Source organism: Watersipora subatra, chromosome 11, assembly GCF_963576615.1.
Source record: "Watersipora subatra chromosome 11, tzWatSuba1.1, whole genome shotgun sequence".
Taxonomy (NCBI): domain Eukaryota; kingdom Metazoa; phylum Bryozoa; class Gymnolaemata; order Cheilostomatida; family Watersiporidae; genus Watersipora; species Watersipora subatra.
The window spans coordinates 14,227,296-14,247,812 of NC_088718.1; the positions used below are offsets into that span (position 1 = coordinate 14,227,296).

The 20,517-nt window shown below is 35.1% G+C and overlaps 1 protein-coding gene across 2 annotated transcripts; it reads right to left on the reverse strand.

Moving 5' to 3' along the window:
* Positions 1–558: 558 nt before the first annotated feature.
* LOC137408360 (GDP-fucose transporter-like) lies at positions 559–16,623 on the reverse strand. 2 transcript variants are annotated; one of them, XM_068094858.1, is made up of 6 exons: positions 16,517–16,623; positions 8,804–9,045; positions 5,775–6,032; positions 5,163–5,348; positions 4,001–4,168; positions 559–1,678 (listed from the first exon to the last, which is right to left on the reverse strand). In XM_068094858.1, exons 2-6 carry the CDS (start codon positions 9,035–9,037, stop codon positions 1,505–1,507), a joined length of 1,020 nt encoding a protein of 339 aa, XP_067950959.1. In that variant the 5' UTR covers positions 9,038–9,045; positions 16,517–16,623; the 3' UTR covers positions 559–1,504. The 2 variants fall into 2 exon arrangements, with proteins under 2 accessions (XP_067950959.1, XP_067950960.1); XM_068094859.1 differs by lacking the exon at positions 16,517–16,623 and adding an exon at positions 6,977–6,992 and having other exon boundaries at positions 8,804–8,965.
* Between the last annotated feature and the right edge of the window lie 3,894 nt (positions 16,624–20,517).

The following is a 20,517-nucleotide window of genomic DNA, read 5'->3' on the forward strand; positions in this document are numbered from 1 at the left end:
TTTAAGTGTTTTTAGCTAGTTTTAATACATTTTGGACCAATTTTGACCCTCATGCATTTTTCTAGTTTGAGATTTTTCTCAAATTAGGAAAATGCGTGCGAGTCAATATTGGTCCAAAACATATTAAAACTAGCTAAAATTGACAGGAGTCATATTCACACATCCTTAAAATAACTTCGACCTGTATTAGCTAGAACATAATTTAAACTTGGAAAGAAAATCAGTGGTTTGTTGAGATATTACTTATAATGCATCTGGTGAGCCATTGGGAGCGATTTTATGACGATCTGGCATCATTTTAGCCATCACGCAATTCTTCACGCGTCACGCGTTTTACTAAACCTGAACAACTTAGCCAGTTTATCTTACTATTGACTCCAGACCGTGGGTGAATAGGTTACAAAACCTATTTATAACGGAAACTGGGAATGTACTAACAGACTCAAGGAAGTTTCCGGACTGGAGGATGAATTTATGTACAGCTAAAGTTTTGGGTCCATCAAATTATGGCCCAAGAGTAGATGGCAAATTAAATATTCGATGTTAGACCATAGAGAGTTGTCATTCTTGTTGAGCTATATTGTGCATAATAAATGTGTCATAATTCTCTATAGAAAAAATGGTAAGACAACTACAAAATAGCTGAATACAAACGTCTGCAATGCAAATACATGTTTATAAAATAAATAACAATGCAATAATGCGCTAGAAAAACAATGGCGCTGGTGGAACAGGCTTCAATAAATATATAACGGAAGACATAATGGGCATAGCCTGTGGATCAGAAAAAATAAAATAATGCATGCTTTCTTTCTTCTGTATTACAAATAAGAATAAACATGTAAAACTGGTTAAAGATCAATTTTCACAAACTCAAGGACAAGCTTTGGATATTTAAGAATTCAAATTATCCATAAAGGTGTTAACTCTCTATTACAAACTATTTGTAGATGAAGGCTAGCCTTTTTGTAGAGTGACATTAGCTATGGAATGCGTTTCGTAGATGAAAAAGTTTGTTTTGAAATTCTGCACCAACTATTAGCACCGTGAAAGAAGTTATACTAGCAGCTAATTAGGGGCGCGAAAAAAGACAAAATTACGAAATTCAGGGTTAGAATAGAATTTGCAAAAGAATGTAATAGCTTTGCAACACGTAGACAAACATTAAATCCAATAGAGGTATGTTTGGCGAATGTTCTTGATCAAGTGTAGCTTGCATATCACTTGCAGCCAAATATATGAAGATCGAAAAAGCTTCGCATGTGTGTTATACTTTATTTTGTACACGAGTTTAGATTTGAATTAGCCCAAAATCTTCAGGATTTCTAATATATTTTCTTTAGGGACCAAAGACCATAGCACACTTTTTATACAATATTTACTTTTATTGCGTACTAAGGCTAGCCTTAGTTTTTTGCTTTTACGTCGTAAACAGAAAAATGAGCCCATGCTACTATTGATTGTGCGCTGGGCAAAATGGCACTGTTGCTCCTATAAGGTGGAGTTACACATGAATCGATCGAGCTGGCATGTTTGTCACCTCTATCACTTTTTCTTTACGACCATCTTCTTTTATCCTCACATATGTGTACATAAACGCTCCTAGTAGCACCGTGAAACAGCCAAGCCACCAGAGGGCGCTCTTATAGTCTTCATACACCCAGACAGCTAGCAGTGACTGTTAACATCACAAAAACTGATTAAAATACAAAAAAAAATTCCATGCCATGACTAAAACATATGCCACAAAAGTCCTTTGCAACTTTATATGGCATTGTTGTGTAGATTTTGAAAAAAAAACTTGACACTGATGCAAAGTGCTGATGAAGAGATGAGAAAAACAAACTGGTATTATATGTCAATAAATTGGTTAAGTTACATTGCGATCATCTATGAAATAAGCGGCCTTTAGTTTATAATCAAAGCACAAAACCATTAAATACATATACTTTCTAAACCACATGCAAACTGACAGTTGGTGGTTGTTGAATTTGAGAAGTTATCCACTCTGCAGCAGTAAGAAAACAACTCTCAAAAATTGAATGAGCAATACAATGTAATAACGGACTATCCAATTTGGTAACAAAACTAAGGCTCACTATAAGCCAAGCTCACAACATCAGTCTGATGTCATCAGCCCTACCTTCAAATTTGTGTAAAGCATATGGTCCCACAATAGTTACACCTGACCGTTACATTTTGAGCTATTGCAATAGTATGCATTAATCAAAAGTGGCAGGAGCATTAGGTACTGTCATTATAGCGGGTGTTTATCAAGGGTGATCTGTACAACTGGTACAATAGAATTACCTCCTCACTCACTAACAATATGCATTTATGAGCCCTTTTTACATGATCGGCGATGAATTCTTTCGACACAATAGACAGAATACAAAGATAATCTTATGAGACCATAGCTAACAGTTACTTGGACAAACTGGAAACAGAATAGCATCACCCAATTTAGCATCATTGCATATAACCAAGCTTTCCATGGCTAGATAACTCCATGGGTGACAACTCCAAATGAAGTTAAAAGCTAATAGATGCTTGCTAACAGAAAACAAACTGGTAGTTCCAACAGTTTTGGTATAGACTACAATCGAACTTATGATTGCCTTAGCTTTCGGCTTTTCAACAACGCAGATAAACTTGAGAAAACATTTAAACTCTACATCTGATATAATTTGTAATAAATAAAATTATTTTTCAAACTATTGCAGTTTCGTAAGTAAAAGTGGCGAGACTAATAAAAATAGAGAGCAAATATTGAGCTGGTTTAAACTTAACTGAGTTAGAGTCACAAACTTCTACCCCCAAACTTATACATTGCCGAGTCTACACTTTGATTCGTTGTGGTTTGCAAAATATAGAAAAAATTTTGTATCTTATGTACTACGGTAGTGTATTACGATATTTTTATATTTTTAAAGTACAAAATGCAGAGAAGACATTTCTACAAATTTTCATTGTCAATCTTCACTTCCATTCATATGGATCTAATGCTAAGATCTAATGCTAAGATCTAATGCGCTGTAATAATAAAACATTTTTTATCGATAATTATGATATATTTAGTTTACATACAATTACTGTAAGTCCTTATGCTCAAGCCGCGCCGCTTATCGCTGGGCGCAGCTTCCTGTTCAAGGTCATAGGCCGCGGCTAAAGCCAAGTTTTTAAAACCTACGTGAGGCTTAGGGCAGCTTCTCGATAAATGCGGTCTCTGCTCAGTTCCGCGCTATAACCATAGAATCGCAGCCATGATACACTTTTATGTACGGGATTTTGGCGAACTACTCGTTTATTTTCAAGATCATGTTTATGGAATACTTTAGACTAAACAAGAATGTATTACTAATGTTTAACTCACCACAGTCATAGGTTATTAAAACCGTTTCATTCTTGCCCGGCATCTTTCCATAAACGTGACGCCCTCTAACGGCGCAATAAAAATCTAGCTGAGACATGGCAAGTAAGTTCTTGATGCAAGGGTTTAGGAATTTTAATTTGAACTTGGAAGTAAAAGAAAATTCTTTTCACATGTACTGATGTAGCCTGTTTTCTTATTCAAGAGAACGGGGGTATAGCAAAACCCTTCTCAACACTCTCGCTCTTGAAGGGGTCAAGAACGACAAAACCTCAGTCATTAGCCGCGGTCTGTGGGCATACGCGGCTTGTTGGAGGATTATCTTTTCTTTCGTGAGTCATCTGGTTTTGAGCACAAGCCGCACGGCTTGAGCATGAGGACTTATGGTAATTTAGTTTTTGCAGTTTTATATAATGCATTTGGCTAAATACTCTCTGATACCAGCTGAAGTATATCACTGACGTATTGATGGCTTTTGAGGTGTGGAACTAATTAACCAAATTACAGTGCATTATCATGGTAACATTTGCTCCAACACACAAAGCAGATCAAGAATTAAATTTGTATGTGGAAGTTATCAACCCATCAAATCATTCAACTGCTCTAAGCAAACAGCAATAGTTCTCCAACCTGTAGAATAGACTTTGTGTTGTTGCTGACGTGATGAGTGATCGGGGAAGTGTAGTCAATCTGTCGGGTGCTCGCCCAGCCGATAAGAAAACCGAGCACACCAGAAGCGCAAGTAGCGAACCAAAACTTTGATTCAGTAAGTTTTCCCACTTCCACCACTCCAGCCATCTACAACCGAGACACCAGTGAAAGCAGACGTGAAAAATTGGTCAATAAAAATGGGTCGTAAAACGTGTCAAAGAATGAAACCAAACCTTGAAGGAAATTACAGTATACATTAACAACAATTTTTACATAATACATAAACAGTATATTATCTAATAATAATATTTACGATAATAAGAGAGCCCATCCGTTTGTCCAAAACCACAGTTGGCTGTTGGAAAAAAGATTGCATCATCCAGGATGAGAACTCGGAAATTGTGTTTAGAAGCCAGGAATTACTTCATAATAATATCATTCAATAGACAGCAATGAGTGTTTAATGGTGTTGTCTATCACATCATGTTGTTTTTACATCATATACGTCGTAAGTATATCATCTCTATATAGTACCGCAATATATACATTACTATATATTACTAGTATTTTGACAGTCTTGTGTGCTGTGAGAGATCGTCATGTGTTTCAATAAAGCGCAGAGAATAACTATTTCCACAATTATTCTGAAAAGCTGGATGGTGGTCGATTAGCTCAGATTTGTACGAGTGTCGAGATACCAAACCAAAGGATGTGAGTTCGAACCCTGCACGACACAATTTTTTCCCAACCTCCAACAAGCTTCAGATGGACAGACACGGCTCTTATTATAGTAAAGATTATATTAAAATTATATTCCATTGTATTTGAATTGCACACTCTGTGAATAGAAGAAATTATGCCCTTTCCTGTAGCAGTTCCTTCTAATTAACATAAGAATGTTGAGGGCATCGGTCAGATAATGGAGCCACTATACATCACAAAATTGATGGTGTCTTGAGCTATACTTTATGAACTCTCTCGTTTGATCGGACAATCATACAAATAAATCATCAAAACCGTCCCATGCCAAGACTGGCTTATCGCATTTCCTTATTATCATAAAAATGAGCTTTGAAACAGTCGAGTGTCTGCGTTTCCATGCATACATATACTGCGAAGAGCATGGTCAACATGTCTGTACCTGGCCAGAGAAGACGACCGGAATGAATAGTATGACAACAGAGTTGATGTTCACGTGCAACATGAGTTTCACCGAGTCCATTTCATCAATTTTCATGGCCTTCTTTGTGTATATACCGTTGAGAGAAACGAAAAGGCTAGACACAAGGCCTGATATAACTCCCAGTACAGAGAGTGTTCCAGCAGCCTAAAAGCATATTTAGGGCATCAGACAAAATAGTACTTTATTATGAGTTTGATAGTAGGATTGTTTGACAGAGAAAGGTATAAATTTATTCTTAAAAAGCAGCAATAATGCATTGAATGAAAAATTATAAAGAAGCAAAGGAGCCAATCAAAAGTGAAGAAGTGCCTGAGCAATAGGAAGCTGAGCAACAATTACCTGACCAAACCTTAAGCGATGAAAAACAAAGTAGCAATAATTTAGCCAATGGAAAGCATAGCAGCCATAACCTAACCAATAAGAAGCAGAGTAGCAATAACTTAGCCAATGAGAAGCAAAACATCAATAACCTAGCCAATGAGAACCATAGCATCAATAACCTAGCCAATGAGAAACAAAGTAGCAATAGCCCGACGAATCAGCAACTAACCGACATGTTGAGTGACTCACCTGCTCCTGGTCGACGCCGATAAGGAAACCGAGCACTACTATGATGCAGCTGAGTATGACCATGTACGAGGCACGCATGTTCAGGAGAGTCACTGAGAAGATCACAGTGAAAATAAGGGTGAAGGAACGAGCGATTTGAAAAAAGGCAACTCCAACGAGTTTGAGACAATAGTTGTTGGAGCTAAGCATGAACGAGAAGAGGAAGGAGACAATGACGACTGGTTTGGCTAGAAGGAGGGAGTATTGCACTCGGCAGACCTGTAAAATATACCAACGATTAGCATACCATACTAAATTTTCTATTAGTTCCAATGCAACCATTTTTACAGAAAAGTTACAATTTAGTTTCGTATTATTTTGCAGCATAATTATGAAAAAACTGCCTTGATAGAACGCATATGGTCATTGGTACTATATATATATATATACTTGTATATATATATATATTACTAACCATATATAACCATGTAATACATATATACTACTATATATAGTACTCTGCTTCTAGTGAACTGCAACCTTCTTCTGCATCAGTATAATGATGAAGAAGAAGGTTATATATATACTGTATATATATATACAGTATATATACAGTATATATACAGTATATATATACAGAATATACAGTATATATGTATATACTGTAGAAATATACAGTATATACATACTGCATATATATATACTGTATATATATACAGTATATATACAGTATATATGTATATATACAGTATATATATATATATATATATATATATATATATATATATATATATATATATATATATATATATATATATATATATATATATATTGAATACACAAATTGAATCAATGTTGATTCAATGTAAGTCACCTGAAGAGTGCACTAGCATGAAACAGACCTGTCGTGACCCCTGAGTAAAACATCAATCTGGAAGAAAGATAAGTAACATTAACCTATTCCAACACTCTAGTTAGTTATATAGAAATACATGTGTATATATATAATATATATATATATATAGAAACATATATACATGTAAATACTTATTCAATATCTTCAGGCAGAGAATGTAGCATCTTAACATCCATGTCTATGTAAGACCAAAGATGACAAATGGCAATGCGAAGACTAGGTACGCTTGATACATGCAATAGAGTAGCGCTAATGTATATAGCAGGTGGAGGAGCGGGCTAAGCATAGAGTTAATCATGCCTTATACCTGAGGAAAGTGTCCGCTGCAATTTAGTAGCATTCATAAAGTTACTCAACAAGACTACATAGATTAAAAAAGTGACATGAATGGTAGAATGTTACATGTATATGTGTCTATAAAGTCTATAGAAGAGCATTTCAACAATTCAACTGTCGGATAACCTGATTAGGATATTAAATGTGTGATACAAGAATTTTAAAAACTTTATACGTACAGTAACAACTTTGTCAAGCCAGAATTTACTTCAAATCAAATTACAAATTCTTTTCCTGGTAGCCGCATTTTGTGCCATGAAATATTAAAATGCTGACAAGCACATAATTAAATTTTCATGTACCTGAACAACACTTCATATTTGCGTGTATAAGAAAAATATGGCAGTTTTTTGGTTTTCAATTCAGCTGAATTGAAAAATTTAGTGAGGATTCTCTTTTTAATGTCTAAATAAGTTTGATGGAAGAAACAGAAATTCAAATAATATTAACATTTACTACTTTCGCACCATTACAATAGCAATATGCTATAGCTCGTATGATACACAATCACAAACGATCGACATAAATTTTTAAGCGATGCATCTGTGAAGAATAAAGCAGACCAACAGCGGACTCTCAAATATATGAGCTACAAGATCAGTTTTCAAGAAGCATACTAGGCTATCGTAACCAAGGTTCTTTGAAAACCTTGTGCAACAGAAAACGATGCAATACCAACAGAGTAGATAACAACAAGTAGATGTTTGGCTACATAAATACGATGACGTCTCGCCACATTTGCTGTTATACCGTTCTGTTGCTCATGCTGGACGATTGTGAAATGCTTCGCGAACAAATATCTTAAACTAGAATTATCTGCCCCTTCACCATTTTTGCAAACGGTGTTCCGCTGTTACACTTTTTACACAAACAGAAAATATCTTATATCAGTAGAATGATTCTTACTACCAAAGTTTACGATTTATATAAGAATTTTTTCAGGCAGAAGTGGGGCCGATGACAACAATTTATGCAGAAATGATAACCAAATCCAGTGGTGGAACTGTATGTTGAAGGAGTGAATATATAAACTTCATTCAAGTCGTTTAATCAAATAATTGTGGGCATCGGCTATCGTGACGTCTTAAATGCAAATGTCTTTTCCTTGATGATTGAACTTACAGAAAACTTCAGAAAATTTTATCTGAAAATATCGACATCTTTTCATCATTTGAGATTGTTTTCGATGCTTGAGCTGAGCTGATCTGACTGCCAGGATGTTTGAAGATAAAAATCAACAAAACTTGATCAGGATAAAAATGCTCAGAAGAAAATACATGCAAAATGTGGTCACTATTCATTATCATTGCGACAGTTGATATCGGCTCTGGCGTTCAAGTTGAAGGGTTACGTGTTTCTAGTCGGTGTCTTCACAAAGTTGTTTGAACGCCATAATCGCCCTTTCACTTGATCAGAGCACTTTAAACAGGATCAAGTTTTATCTATTCTAATCTTGAAAAATCCTGGCAGTCCGATCACCTCAAACATTAGAAACAATCGAAAATAATAAAAAATGTCATGGCCGTGCACACATGCTAGTGTAACTATAGACGTCATATTCGCACTTTTGCTTGATATGAATTGTTTTAACCCTGATCAAGTTTTGTTGATTTTAATCTTGGAACATCCTGGCAATCAGATCGCCTCAAACAACAAAAAGTTGCAAACGATAGAGAAATACCGATAATTTCTGGTAAAAACAACTAAAAATTTGTGGGAATTCATCTTTAACAGTAAATAACAGCAATTACTGATCGATATAATAAAAGATCAAAAGCCAGATTTCAATATAGCTCACCTTGACAGAGTCTGATAAGAAGGCACCAACATTGCTATAGAAAAAGATGAATAAGACGGAAAATAGACACTGCACCCAGGCTATGAAGATAGAAACATCAGGTTGGTCAGCACTCGTCCCCTTTCCACCAACTAAGTGCTTGTTAAAGAACACCATCAGAATAGAAACGGTCCAGTATGTTAGCACAACGTTGGCCACTTTTGCCACCTTCAGCACCTCACTTGAAATAGCCATGTCATGCGCTGAAAAGATACGCAATGTTACACTTAAACTAGCCAATTAACTGTAGTCACACTTTTATAGTCAAACCTCGACTTACGACTGCCTCAACATACAAAGTCTTCGATACGGGACATTAATTTGTGCAAATATTTGTCTTTATATGAAGTAATTTCTGACATATGAGGTATGAATAATCTTGCAAAGTGCCATTTTATTAGCAAAACAAAAAATTTGGTATAATTTAGGAATAAAATAACATAAATATAAGTAAATGAAATTATTTCGAAGTATATTAAGTGCATTTGAAGCAAGTAAGCTACTTCACATGTTTCTATCACTCACTCTACTGCTGAATCCATGCCTTTCCAAACCTACACTTTCGTTTCCGTGTCTCTAGGTAAAATAATCGTGAAAATTGTGTTTAGCAAACATTCAGGGATTCCAAACTACGGCGTTTTCGTGATGGCTGGAATTAATTGTGCTATTTTTAGCTTTTAAGAGCTTGTAATCACATTTCCACATATTTTGCACCTACAACACAGCAGAGTAAGACATGGTGAATCTTTTGATACCAAATAACTGTAATGTGAATTTTGTTGCAAGTCAACCTTTAAGTTCAGGTGTTCGGTTAATTAAAATTATCTGCTATTTTATTTCAACCAATAAAAAACAGTCAATTTGTTATATAATACTTGTTAAGTTTCTGAGCATACAAAAGTACTCGTTTTTAATCATGTATGCTATTGGTTATAGGAATCAAGTGTTCGGTGGTCAAGTTGTGAGATTTTCTTGCTTGATGCCGAAAATATGAAAAGAATATACCCTGGCATTTGTGAAACTCACCTTATGAATATTACCTTATACATATTGACCAATAAAATAAAGGAAGTCAATTTAAACTTGGCTTCGTCTAGGTTAAAATAACCGATACAGCTCATCTCTACCTCCAAACCTATTGCTAAACCTACACTCAGGCTTAGGGCCACTAGCAGTGCAGTGCGCACTGCACTAGTGCAGTGCGCACTGCACTAGTGCAGTGCATAGTGCAGTGCAATTTAAAAATAGAAATGTCTAGTGCATTGCTAGTGCAAATTTGACATGAGTCCCTGGGTGCACTAGTGCAAGTGCAGTGCTTAGTGTGACATGGTATGTACTAGTGCAGTGCCTAGTGCGGATTAGAAAATTCCCATAAACGCACTAGTGCAAGTGCAGTGCACAGTGCAACATAAAATGCTCTAGTGCAATGCCTTCTCTGAACAACATTGCTTATCAATTTTGTCATCAATATGACTTACTGTTTACATGATACTGGTTTATCCAAGGGTAGATTTTCTTGTTTTACATAGTACATTTATGTAATAAGAAGTGAATTCTTCCATTCCATGCTTGCTTAGTATATTTAGTTATTGTAATTGTAATACATTGCACTATTTGATATCTGTTGTCATCTGCCCTATTTAATATTGAGCATTATTGTAGGTCTATCGTTTGTTTGAAATTTTAGGTGAGGCTAGTTTATTTGACAAATACATGGCTGACATCCTTTGCACGGCTATAATTGTACTATTGCAGTGGATAGCAGTAGATATCTGTTTATTAGCAAGCAATTCTTGCAGCTGCTATAGCAAAAAAGCTCATTGGTCTAGTGCCTAGTGAAGTTTAATAGTGAAGTGCCTAGTGCATTTATGATTTTACACTGCACTAGTGCTAGTGCAATGTCTAGTGCACAAGAATTTTTGCTATTGCAGTGCCTAGTGCATTTTTGACTTCACTTTTCGATGCACTAGTGCTAGTGCAGTGCCTAGTGCACAAGAATTTCTGCTAGTGCAGTGCCTAGTGCATTTTATATTATTACTATGCCATGCACTAGTGCAGTGCCTAGTGCACCTTACTGTCGTCTAGCCAGCAAATAGTGCAGTGCGCTCAATACTCACTAGTGGCCCCAAGCCTGCCTACACTGTTTCTCACTTGTCTTTTAGGTACAGTAACGATAAAAACGTTTTATAACGATTATCTCTTTATTATTCAAATTATTTGAAGCACAATTTTTATTTATAGTCTCTTTTTTATAGTTTTGTATAATACATTTTTAATAATTTGTGTAGTTACCTACAGCAGTTATGAAAAATTTATCATTGGTTTTCTGAGCTGGAGAATGAATTAAATAAATTAAATTGAACTCTGAATTTGGAAGATGGAAGATGTCCTCCAATATACAAAACCCATCATAGAATTATAAACTTTGTATGCTGTGGTGTAATCTATGTAATGCATACTCTTTGGAAGGACTTTCATATGAAGTAGAATCTAGCGAAATAGGTTTGACCAAAAATAGCATTTTAGCAAAAAACCGTTTATAAACTTCTGTTTTCAATGAACTTAACCGTATTAGGTAAACCATGATAGAATGATAAGTAATTCTCAAAGTAAGCAAATAGATTTATGGTGATTTTGCCTAAACTCTATTGGCCGAAATACACATCTCATATGACGAAAGGCCATTGGTCGAAAAGTGGAGTTTTGGTCAAAAGTTTAGGCTATTAGTCAAAAACTTAAGTCATTAAGTCGAAAATAATAATTGACAAAAATATTATTAATTGTAATACTAAGTTTTTACCAGTTAACTTAATTTATGTTAGCTTTTCAATTTTGTACTAGCTCCGACAGCTAATCTATATACATGTATATATATTTCTCAAAGTTTGTCGTTTGTAGGATTGATTGTCCGACTATAGATCTTAAAACCTTGGAATTAATATTCCGTATCAAAGAACCTTCGGTCTCAGACCCTGCCGTTCACCAGCCTGACGCCTTACCCACTAGACTACAGAAATCGAAATACTAGCTTGCCAATATAAGTCATTATATGAGAGCAAATACCTAACTGCTTTGCGTATGACGCGGGTCATAGCATAACGTCACGAGAAGCTGTTTGCTCACATTATTAAACGGGCTAATAGCGAGCAACTCTCACTACTTCTCATCGTTTGCCGTTTTCACACAAAAATGACATAATAATTTCAACTCGATGACTTTCTTTTAGCTTCATGACGCGATGCTTTTTTGTCCTCGACGTATTAGGGCTAATTTGTTTTCGGCAAAACGATATCGACAATAGACTTTCTCGATATTAGAATTTTGCGATCAAATTTTATTAACTCATTGAAACACGACGCCGTTTTTGTGAACCTCTATTTCTGGCTTTTTTAAGGTTCAATTTCTAAATCGCTGTTAAGGTCACTACTTTTCACGCGGACGATTGTATTATCACGAGTAGATATAACATCTAGATTCTCTCACCTTCGATAAGACAAAGACACTACAATATTTTATTTTTACATAACATATCGCCGTACCAGTATCGTCGTATTCAGAGTTTTGATGGATAGTTGTTGGTGGAACAGTAACTTTTTTTATACACACACTTCTATGCAAGAATTGTTATTATTAATTCAACATATTCACGAATTTTATTTTGTTTTCTCAGTTCGTATTAATTGTATCATTACCGAATCATCTCATATTGTAATCACCTTCTACTGTAATTGTAGCAAAACAGACTCAATTTAGCTATTACTTACTAATTATTTCACTGTTACATCTAAACCTTTTTATAGTCGTTTTATTTTTAAAATTTATTTGACCTGCACAAAACATTTTTCTCATGATATGAAGTTTGAAAGTTAGTTGTTTGATAAACTTTACAGTTGTTTTATTTTCTCTTTATTTTAACTACATAAAACACTTTTCTCATACGTTACCTATCATGTTTTCTCATGTTACCTATGTAGTTTGAATGTTAGAATGGCAAAGGTTGTTATATATGTTAAATAAAAATAGATTTTTTGTGCAAAGACTTTTTTATTACCCAGGTACAAGAACAGCTTATGGTGTAAAATGTTGAAAAAATACTTAACCGAAGTTGTTTTCTCGTCTTGGAGCGGATTAAAATTTACATTTTATTTTAATGGGAAAAATTGTTCCGGATCTCGAACAACTCGGTTTTCGAACTACCTTCTGGAACTGATTATGTTTGAGAACTGAGGTTCCACTATACGTTATCAAAAGATATAGGCCACTGAAAGTTATGAAATTTTAAATTTACATTGGTTTGAAAACCTTTACAGTTGTTTTATTTTTTCTCCTAATTTATTTCAAATACACAAAACACTTCTTTCATGAAATGTAGTTTGAAAGTTAGAATGGCAAATGTTGTTATATGTTAAATACAAATCAATTTATTGTGCAAAGACTTTTTTTGTGCAAAGACAATTTATTTGTGCAAAGACTACCCTGGCAACGCCGGGTAGCACAGCTAGGCTTGGGGGCGTGGCGTCACTCGGGGATGCATGGGAGACCGTTTTTGCCCCGAGTACAGCGAGAGTCTCCAGGTGCGGCTTTCCGGATGAAAGAGTTGGCGAGTGCGAGGCGATTGATTGCAAAGCGATTGAGTGCTAGGCGATTGGTTGCGAGTGCGAGGTGATTGATTGCAAGGCAAGTGCGAGGTGATTGATTGCAAGGCGAGTGCGAGACGACTGATTGCGAGTGCGAGGCGATTGATTGCAAGACGAGTGCGAGGCGATTGATTGCAAGGAGAGTGCAAGGCGATGATTGCGAGGCGAGTGCGGGCCGATTGATTGCGAGGGCGAAGCGATTGATTGCGAGGCGAGTGCAAGAACGCGATTGTCAACTGCTCGGCGGGTAAAGACTGATCAGCCGAGGCGGGGGCTCAGCGGCAAAAGTGCGCGATCGTCAACTGCAAATATAGACGAGGGTGAACGGATGCATGAATCTAGACACATGACTCTAGAATATTTACTAGATTTTACACGCATCTAGCTGTAAGACACATTGCAGATTTCCATTGTTCTCCCCAACATTGACATGTATATGTGCATGCATTCTCTGATCAGGACAACAATTTCAGAAGACTGCATATTTGGAGTTGTTTTACAGTATGAAAGACAACTCTCAATAAACCTTATGCTGCACGTGAATCTGTTCCTGTAGACAGGTAATGCAACTAGTTGTTTATAAGACAAAACACTTTTCTCATGATATTTAGTGTGATAGTTAGAATGGCAAATGTTGTTATATGTTAAATACAAATCAACTTTCTGCCCAAAGACTTTTCTATTACCCGGGCAACGCCGGGTGGGTAGCACAGCTAACCATATGCTTTATTATAATTGCTGTACACCATAAAAATACTTTACACACAATTTTGATATACATGCAACTTATTTTTTTATAAAATTCTATGACATATATGTCATAGAATAGGTTTAAATATATAAGTTTACTAATATATACATGTATAGCATATTGTGTGTTCTGTTGATTCAAGGTCCAAGTTGCTATGCAAAATTTGGTTTGTTAAAAGGTACCACAACTGTACCAACATGCATGTTTATTTGTTTTATAGGCTATACCTAGTTAAATCTTTTAAGATGGCATAATTGTGATGTTATGGCTAGATGAGTACTTTTCAAATGTTACAGCAAAATGATAGCGTGATAAGACAATTCTTTTCAATGGTCTTTAACTTCGACTAATGACTATGAATTCAACTAAGTCTGTCGGCAACAGCAGTTTCGACCAATATTTTTGTGACTAAACCTCCATCTGCCAAACAAATACACGGACTCAAAGGTAGACCTGGTCCACAGACTTGAGAGTGCGCTGATATATAAACTACCTCTTCAGAAAGGAATTTATAAATTCAACTTAAGGTATCAGCGCAGATACAAGATAAGCATGAAATTTCTTGAGATAGAGTTCAGCTGAAAGAATAAACGCTGGCTCATCGCCATTTTTATTTTTTTCACCACCAAACGTCTCTTTCCAAAATAAAGTGAGGTCTGATGTGAGCATGTAATTCTCTTCCTACTCTATAGCATAAATCCAAATGCAGAGTAATTCTGTAAATTATGGACTAGCTGATAGAGATCAACAGTGATTACCTCAAGCTGCTGGACTTACCAGTCATGATTGACATTTACATCTTTGTGGTGGTTACCCAGAGTCATAGGGTGCCATAAATTTGTTTTATTAATCCTGTTTTGTAGTGTTCATAATAAAAAAGGCCTAATACGTAGTAATTTGATTTCATCAAAAAGCATCAGCACTACATGAGGGGGAGTGGGGCACATTGCAATGCGGGGCACGTTGAAACACTCCTCAAATTTCTTGCTAGTTTACATCATTTTAAATTATTACCTCACTAACTAAAGAGATTTCTAGGTTATCTTATGAGATAGCTTGATTGCATGAAATGAAAAGAACAGCAATTTAGTTGAGCCATTATTTTGTAAAATTCATCGGTAATTTTTTGTCCTTTTATTTTATATTCAAATTTAGAGAGTTGTATATCTTTTTTGTACATCATTCCATGTTAACAAAAGTCAGTGGAGGCAGCTAAATACTTGTTCTCTTCATAATGCACTTACGAACTTCATGATGTTACATCATCCTAAGTTCGAATGAACATTTTGATTACTCAGAGTCATTTGAGGCACGTCGAAACACAAAGGGTATTGGGCAAGTTGAAACATGTTTTAATGATAAGAATAGAGGGGCAAGTTGCAACATGTCGCAACTTGCCTAACAGCTCGAGTAGCATTCATACTACTGTTTGATACAAACCTCGATGACGTAGTTAAAAGTTAATCCTCACGATACACCCCTAAAATTCTGGACAATAGGCTATTGATATCATGACTGCAAATACTATTATATAAAAAGAAAAGTTTGATCTTTAGAACAACATGCATATATGCTTCGTTTTACTGCGGAAGTTTGTTTGTCGTGATTGTTGAACACAGCGTTTTGGAGTTCCTAGCCAACTCTTTTCAAGTTTGCCTAGCTCAGATAATTAGTGGAAATTTGAATTGTTTGGCTGTGCCTAAATAAACTCAAGAAAACACAATTCTAAAACTAAAATTTACTATGAAAATCAAAAACGTTTCAACGTGTCCCATAGAGTGTTTTAACGTACCCCCTACCAGGGCCCGTTAACACATCAATTATGCAATTAGCAGGCTACTTTTGTGATATTTTCCAAAGTATACAACCAGCAGAATTGGCATTTGGCATACATACGTAAAAAAAACATTTCTGCATCCTTTGTGATTATCTACATTATATTCCAATATTTTAGGAAAACACACTTAAAATGCTTTTGTTGCAACGCGCCCCACCCTCCCCTACCTGATACAAAAAGCAATTTGAAGATTAAGGTGCTTAATAGAACGGAAACAATCTATATCTACTGGAATTTGAAATAAATTTCCTGTAACTAACTATCTTACAAAAACAAAAACAGGATTACGCAGCACTATTACAAAGTTAGAACAAAATGACACAACAACTAGAAAGCGTACGAAAAAAATAAAATGTTAAAATATCTGAATTGTGAAAGCACGCTTTAATTAGATAGTCCTACTCCCCCATTTTAAATAGTCTACTAAATTAACCACTTAGTTTAATTACCTTTAGAATTTTTCAACAATATCTAATCTTTTTTCCTTAGTTTCATAGTCCACATTTGTAAAAGTATAGACTGGCAATGCTGGTAGGCGAGCTTACTCAATCTGAGCGGAAACAGGATAAAATAAAAGACATTTGGCTCGTTAAAGATGATGCTTGCGTGGAACATTGCGTAAATGTGGACCCTCTGTACATACAGGTGGTTCCTAGGCTTTGCCGTTATACCGCGCAGTAGGAAATACAAACGGTAGTTCATTAAAAGCAGTCCGCTCAAGAAATTTACTGATCGATCGTTACGAAGTTGTCGTACTTTTGCAATGAGCTGGCAACTCCTTAGAGAGCTTCTCACTTTGCTAAAATTACTTGAGTCCCATAAAACCTGATTAAGATACTGTTTTACATTAGCTAACCTATGCATATTTTGCAAACTTGACTAATTACCCTGCATAATTATGTTAATATTTTCAGATTAAATAAAACTGTGGTGTTAGATTTGTTTTTAAAAATGCAAGGTTGTGAGGTCGATTTAGGTAGCAGGCTAAGAGAGGTTGTCTGATCATCGACCTTCTGCTCGCAGGTATCACAACTCTAAATTTGCTAATGCTTTTAAAGAAAACATACTATACCACTTTTTTTGGGTACTGACAAGTGGAAATACCCAGGGAGACATAACTGTCCTGCTGGTGTACTGTGAATGCTGGTGCAATGCAAACAATTTCTAGCAAATTGATGCTTGTAGAAAGGTCCAGCGAAGTATGTCTTGTAATGTGCACAAGAATGAATATAACCATACATAAAAAAGCATTTAGATCCTAGAGGGCTGACCTTATCAAGTGCAAGAGGGTAAAGAGGTCAGCTAGTTATATGAAAGTTACAATGATCTGTAGGTAGCAGCAAACAGGCCCCACCCTTGTGTGCTGAATGAATTATTTGACAAAGACATTCACAGCTTTTCCAGGCTTCACACATCGTTTGAAGGAGTTGTTATCCCTTTGAAGAATGATTGCAGACAAGTTTTCATAACCAGAAAATGTAATACGTAACAAAATATAGATTATATATATATAAATTATTAAATTTATGTCTCTTGTTGCCTTGCACTTAGTGGTTTTGATTCTTGTGAAACAATAAAGGGAACACGGCAGTTTTCTTTACACATATACTTACCCTACTACACTAGACTGTCAGAGTGCTACTCCGTCCATCTGTTCAAACCTGCAGTGGAAGGTTGAGATGACAAATTATTTTGTACAAAATTTAAACTCATGACATTCACGTCAGGAGCCGAACACTCCAACAACTGTTCCAATTGACACGTTTCAGTTTTAAAGAATAGTTGTGCACATACTTATTCCCTGTGTTTTATCAGCACACTTGACTGATCTCTCCGGGCGCTCTAGACTATCAAAGTATTAGTTAATATATTAGCATATAGGTGCCATCATTGAAATATACATGTAATTTAAATTGATCAAACCGATTGTGCTATATTATAATAATTATAACAACTCTTATCACTACCAATTATTAACAATAATTACATGTATTGTTAATAATTGGTAGCAATAAGAGTTGTTTTCTCATAACTTTTTAGGAAATAATAGGGAAGTTGTCAACTCTCTCTACTCAACCAGCAAATTACCATTAAACAACCTGTTAGTAGAAGTAAATTGTCTGACCAATGCTGGGATACAAACGTGCCAGAAACAGAGATCGAGGAAATGAGATAATTTCTTCTATTAGCACTTGAACTATCTTTCTTTGCTGCCTCACAATAGCCAACCAAGTAAAACAATTGTAATAGTCTCCTTCTTGTCTGCATTTCTTGAAAATATTGGCTTTTAAAACTGAAATCTTTTTTAAATTTACACACTTGTTGATGTTTAATCATATATTAATGCAAATATGTTTGGTTTGATTGCTCAAGCGCTGCACCAAGTTATAGGTCAAAAGTTTAAAGGTTATAGTTGCCTGTAAATTTGTCGAAACAGTACTGTCTGTAGGATGAATATATGCTCTTTCACTTCGGTTTGGTTGAGCGGTCTGTGAGAGGTGCGGCACTATTAGCCTTTGTGCACAGCTCATCACTTTTGTGATTTGAGCACTCTGGTGTCAGCACATTGACTTTTTTAAAGTCTGCGAGGCAACTCAGTTGTTTAGTGGCAGGAAGTCAACTCTCATTGGTAATGGGATTTGTGTCTCTTGCCTAAGCTCTGAGCCGCACTGATGAGGCTTCAATAGCCGAAACAGTACTGTCTGTAGCATGAGTATATATATCTGATATATATATATATATATATATATATATATATATATCAGATATATATATATCTGATTTATCTATATCTATATATATCGACAGCAATCAACTCAGGTGAGTTGCAAAAAAGTGCGCTATTGGAAACCGTTATGTGAGACCCGAGCTAGAGCAGAAATGACCAACCATATGGGTTAACCCGGGTGAGGCGACAATTTATATATATATATATATATATATATATATATATATATATATATATATATATATAAGATCAAATCATAAATGTTCATGTAATTTCATCACACTCCTGTAATGGCCATACTGTACTCCTGTTACAGTAATGGCCATATCAAAAAATGATATCAGTCCGAGCAACAATGAACATGTGACCTTCAGCTCTCACAACCTATTAGTTATAGTTGCAAGTTAATGATTGCAAACAGGAAATCATTTAGTACACAATAACGATGACTTCAAGAATAAGTTCAACAACGATAAAGGTGACATCGTCTACAACAGAAGTGAGTTTTTGCGGTGGCACTCTTATGTTGGACGCATAATCTACCGATGTAGGTCTTTTACACTTCAAGCTAGGCTTTTGAAAGTTTTCAATCAGGCTGAAACTAAATAACAATGCTGATATTTTAGTAGATCGTTCAAGCATGAGCGTGCGCTAGCATTTGACATGTACACTAGGTACCAAACAACTCTATCTATTAAAGCTCTAAAAAAATCTTTTTTCTAGTTTTAATTAATATATTTTATTTTTATTATACTTTATCTCATGATCTACCTTGCTTTGAACGACAGTGATCCGATGATAATAAACTTCATATGCGTTTATACCGTATACAGTATCTATCCATATATATACGGTATAATTATATATATATATATATATATGTATATATACATATATATATATATCTATATATACATATATATATATGTAAAAAATTAGAAAATTAAATAGTTCACTTATCTTTCAGCTACTGACAGTTTCCTGCTAGTGCATTCTTTAGGCTGTAGACATCAACTTTAGTTCTAAGTATGATAATACATTTCGATATATATATATATATATATATATATATATATATATATATATCTATATATATATCTATATATACATATATAAATGGTATAATTATATATATAATTATATCGTATATATATACGGTATAATTATACCGTATTAATATATATATATATATATACCGTATATATGGTAATGGGATTTGTGTCCCTTGCCTGAGCTCTGAGCTGCACTGATGAGGCTTCAATAACCGAAACGGTATCAGCGATATCACCAAACTACATATTCTTTTTTCTATCATGTTTTATGTATGAATGGTGATCATGTGAACCAAGTGTTCAGTAAGTTGTTGCATCGTACGTTGCGTTGCATATCTTAACTTTGAGCCTAAAATTTGCTAAATCTGGACTTTTATTTGTGTATCTCTAAGGCATAGTAAATATACAAGCTTAATAGTTTTTTTAAAAGAGCTGCGTAACTAGATGATGTTGATAAGACTAGGGCCTATGCATATCTAATCTGTCCTGCTTTGGTCTTTGCAGAAACCAACTTTCGAGCAGTACTACTTGATAATAGTAGCAGCGATCATCTGTTACGTCGCAGGTAAGTACTAGCTTATAATAGCTTATCAGTGCTGAATGAAAACCATATCAATGTCAAGCTTGCATTTTTGTCAACTTTATTCAGATAGCATAAGCATATTTGAGA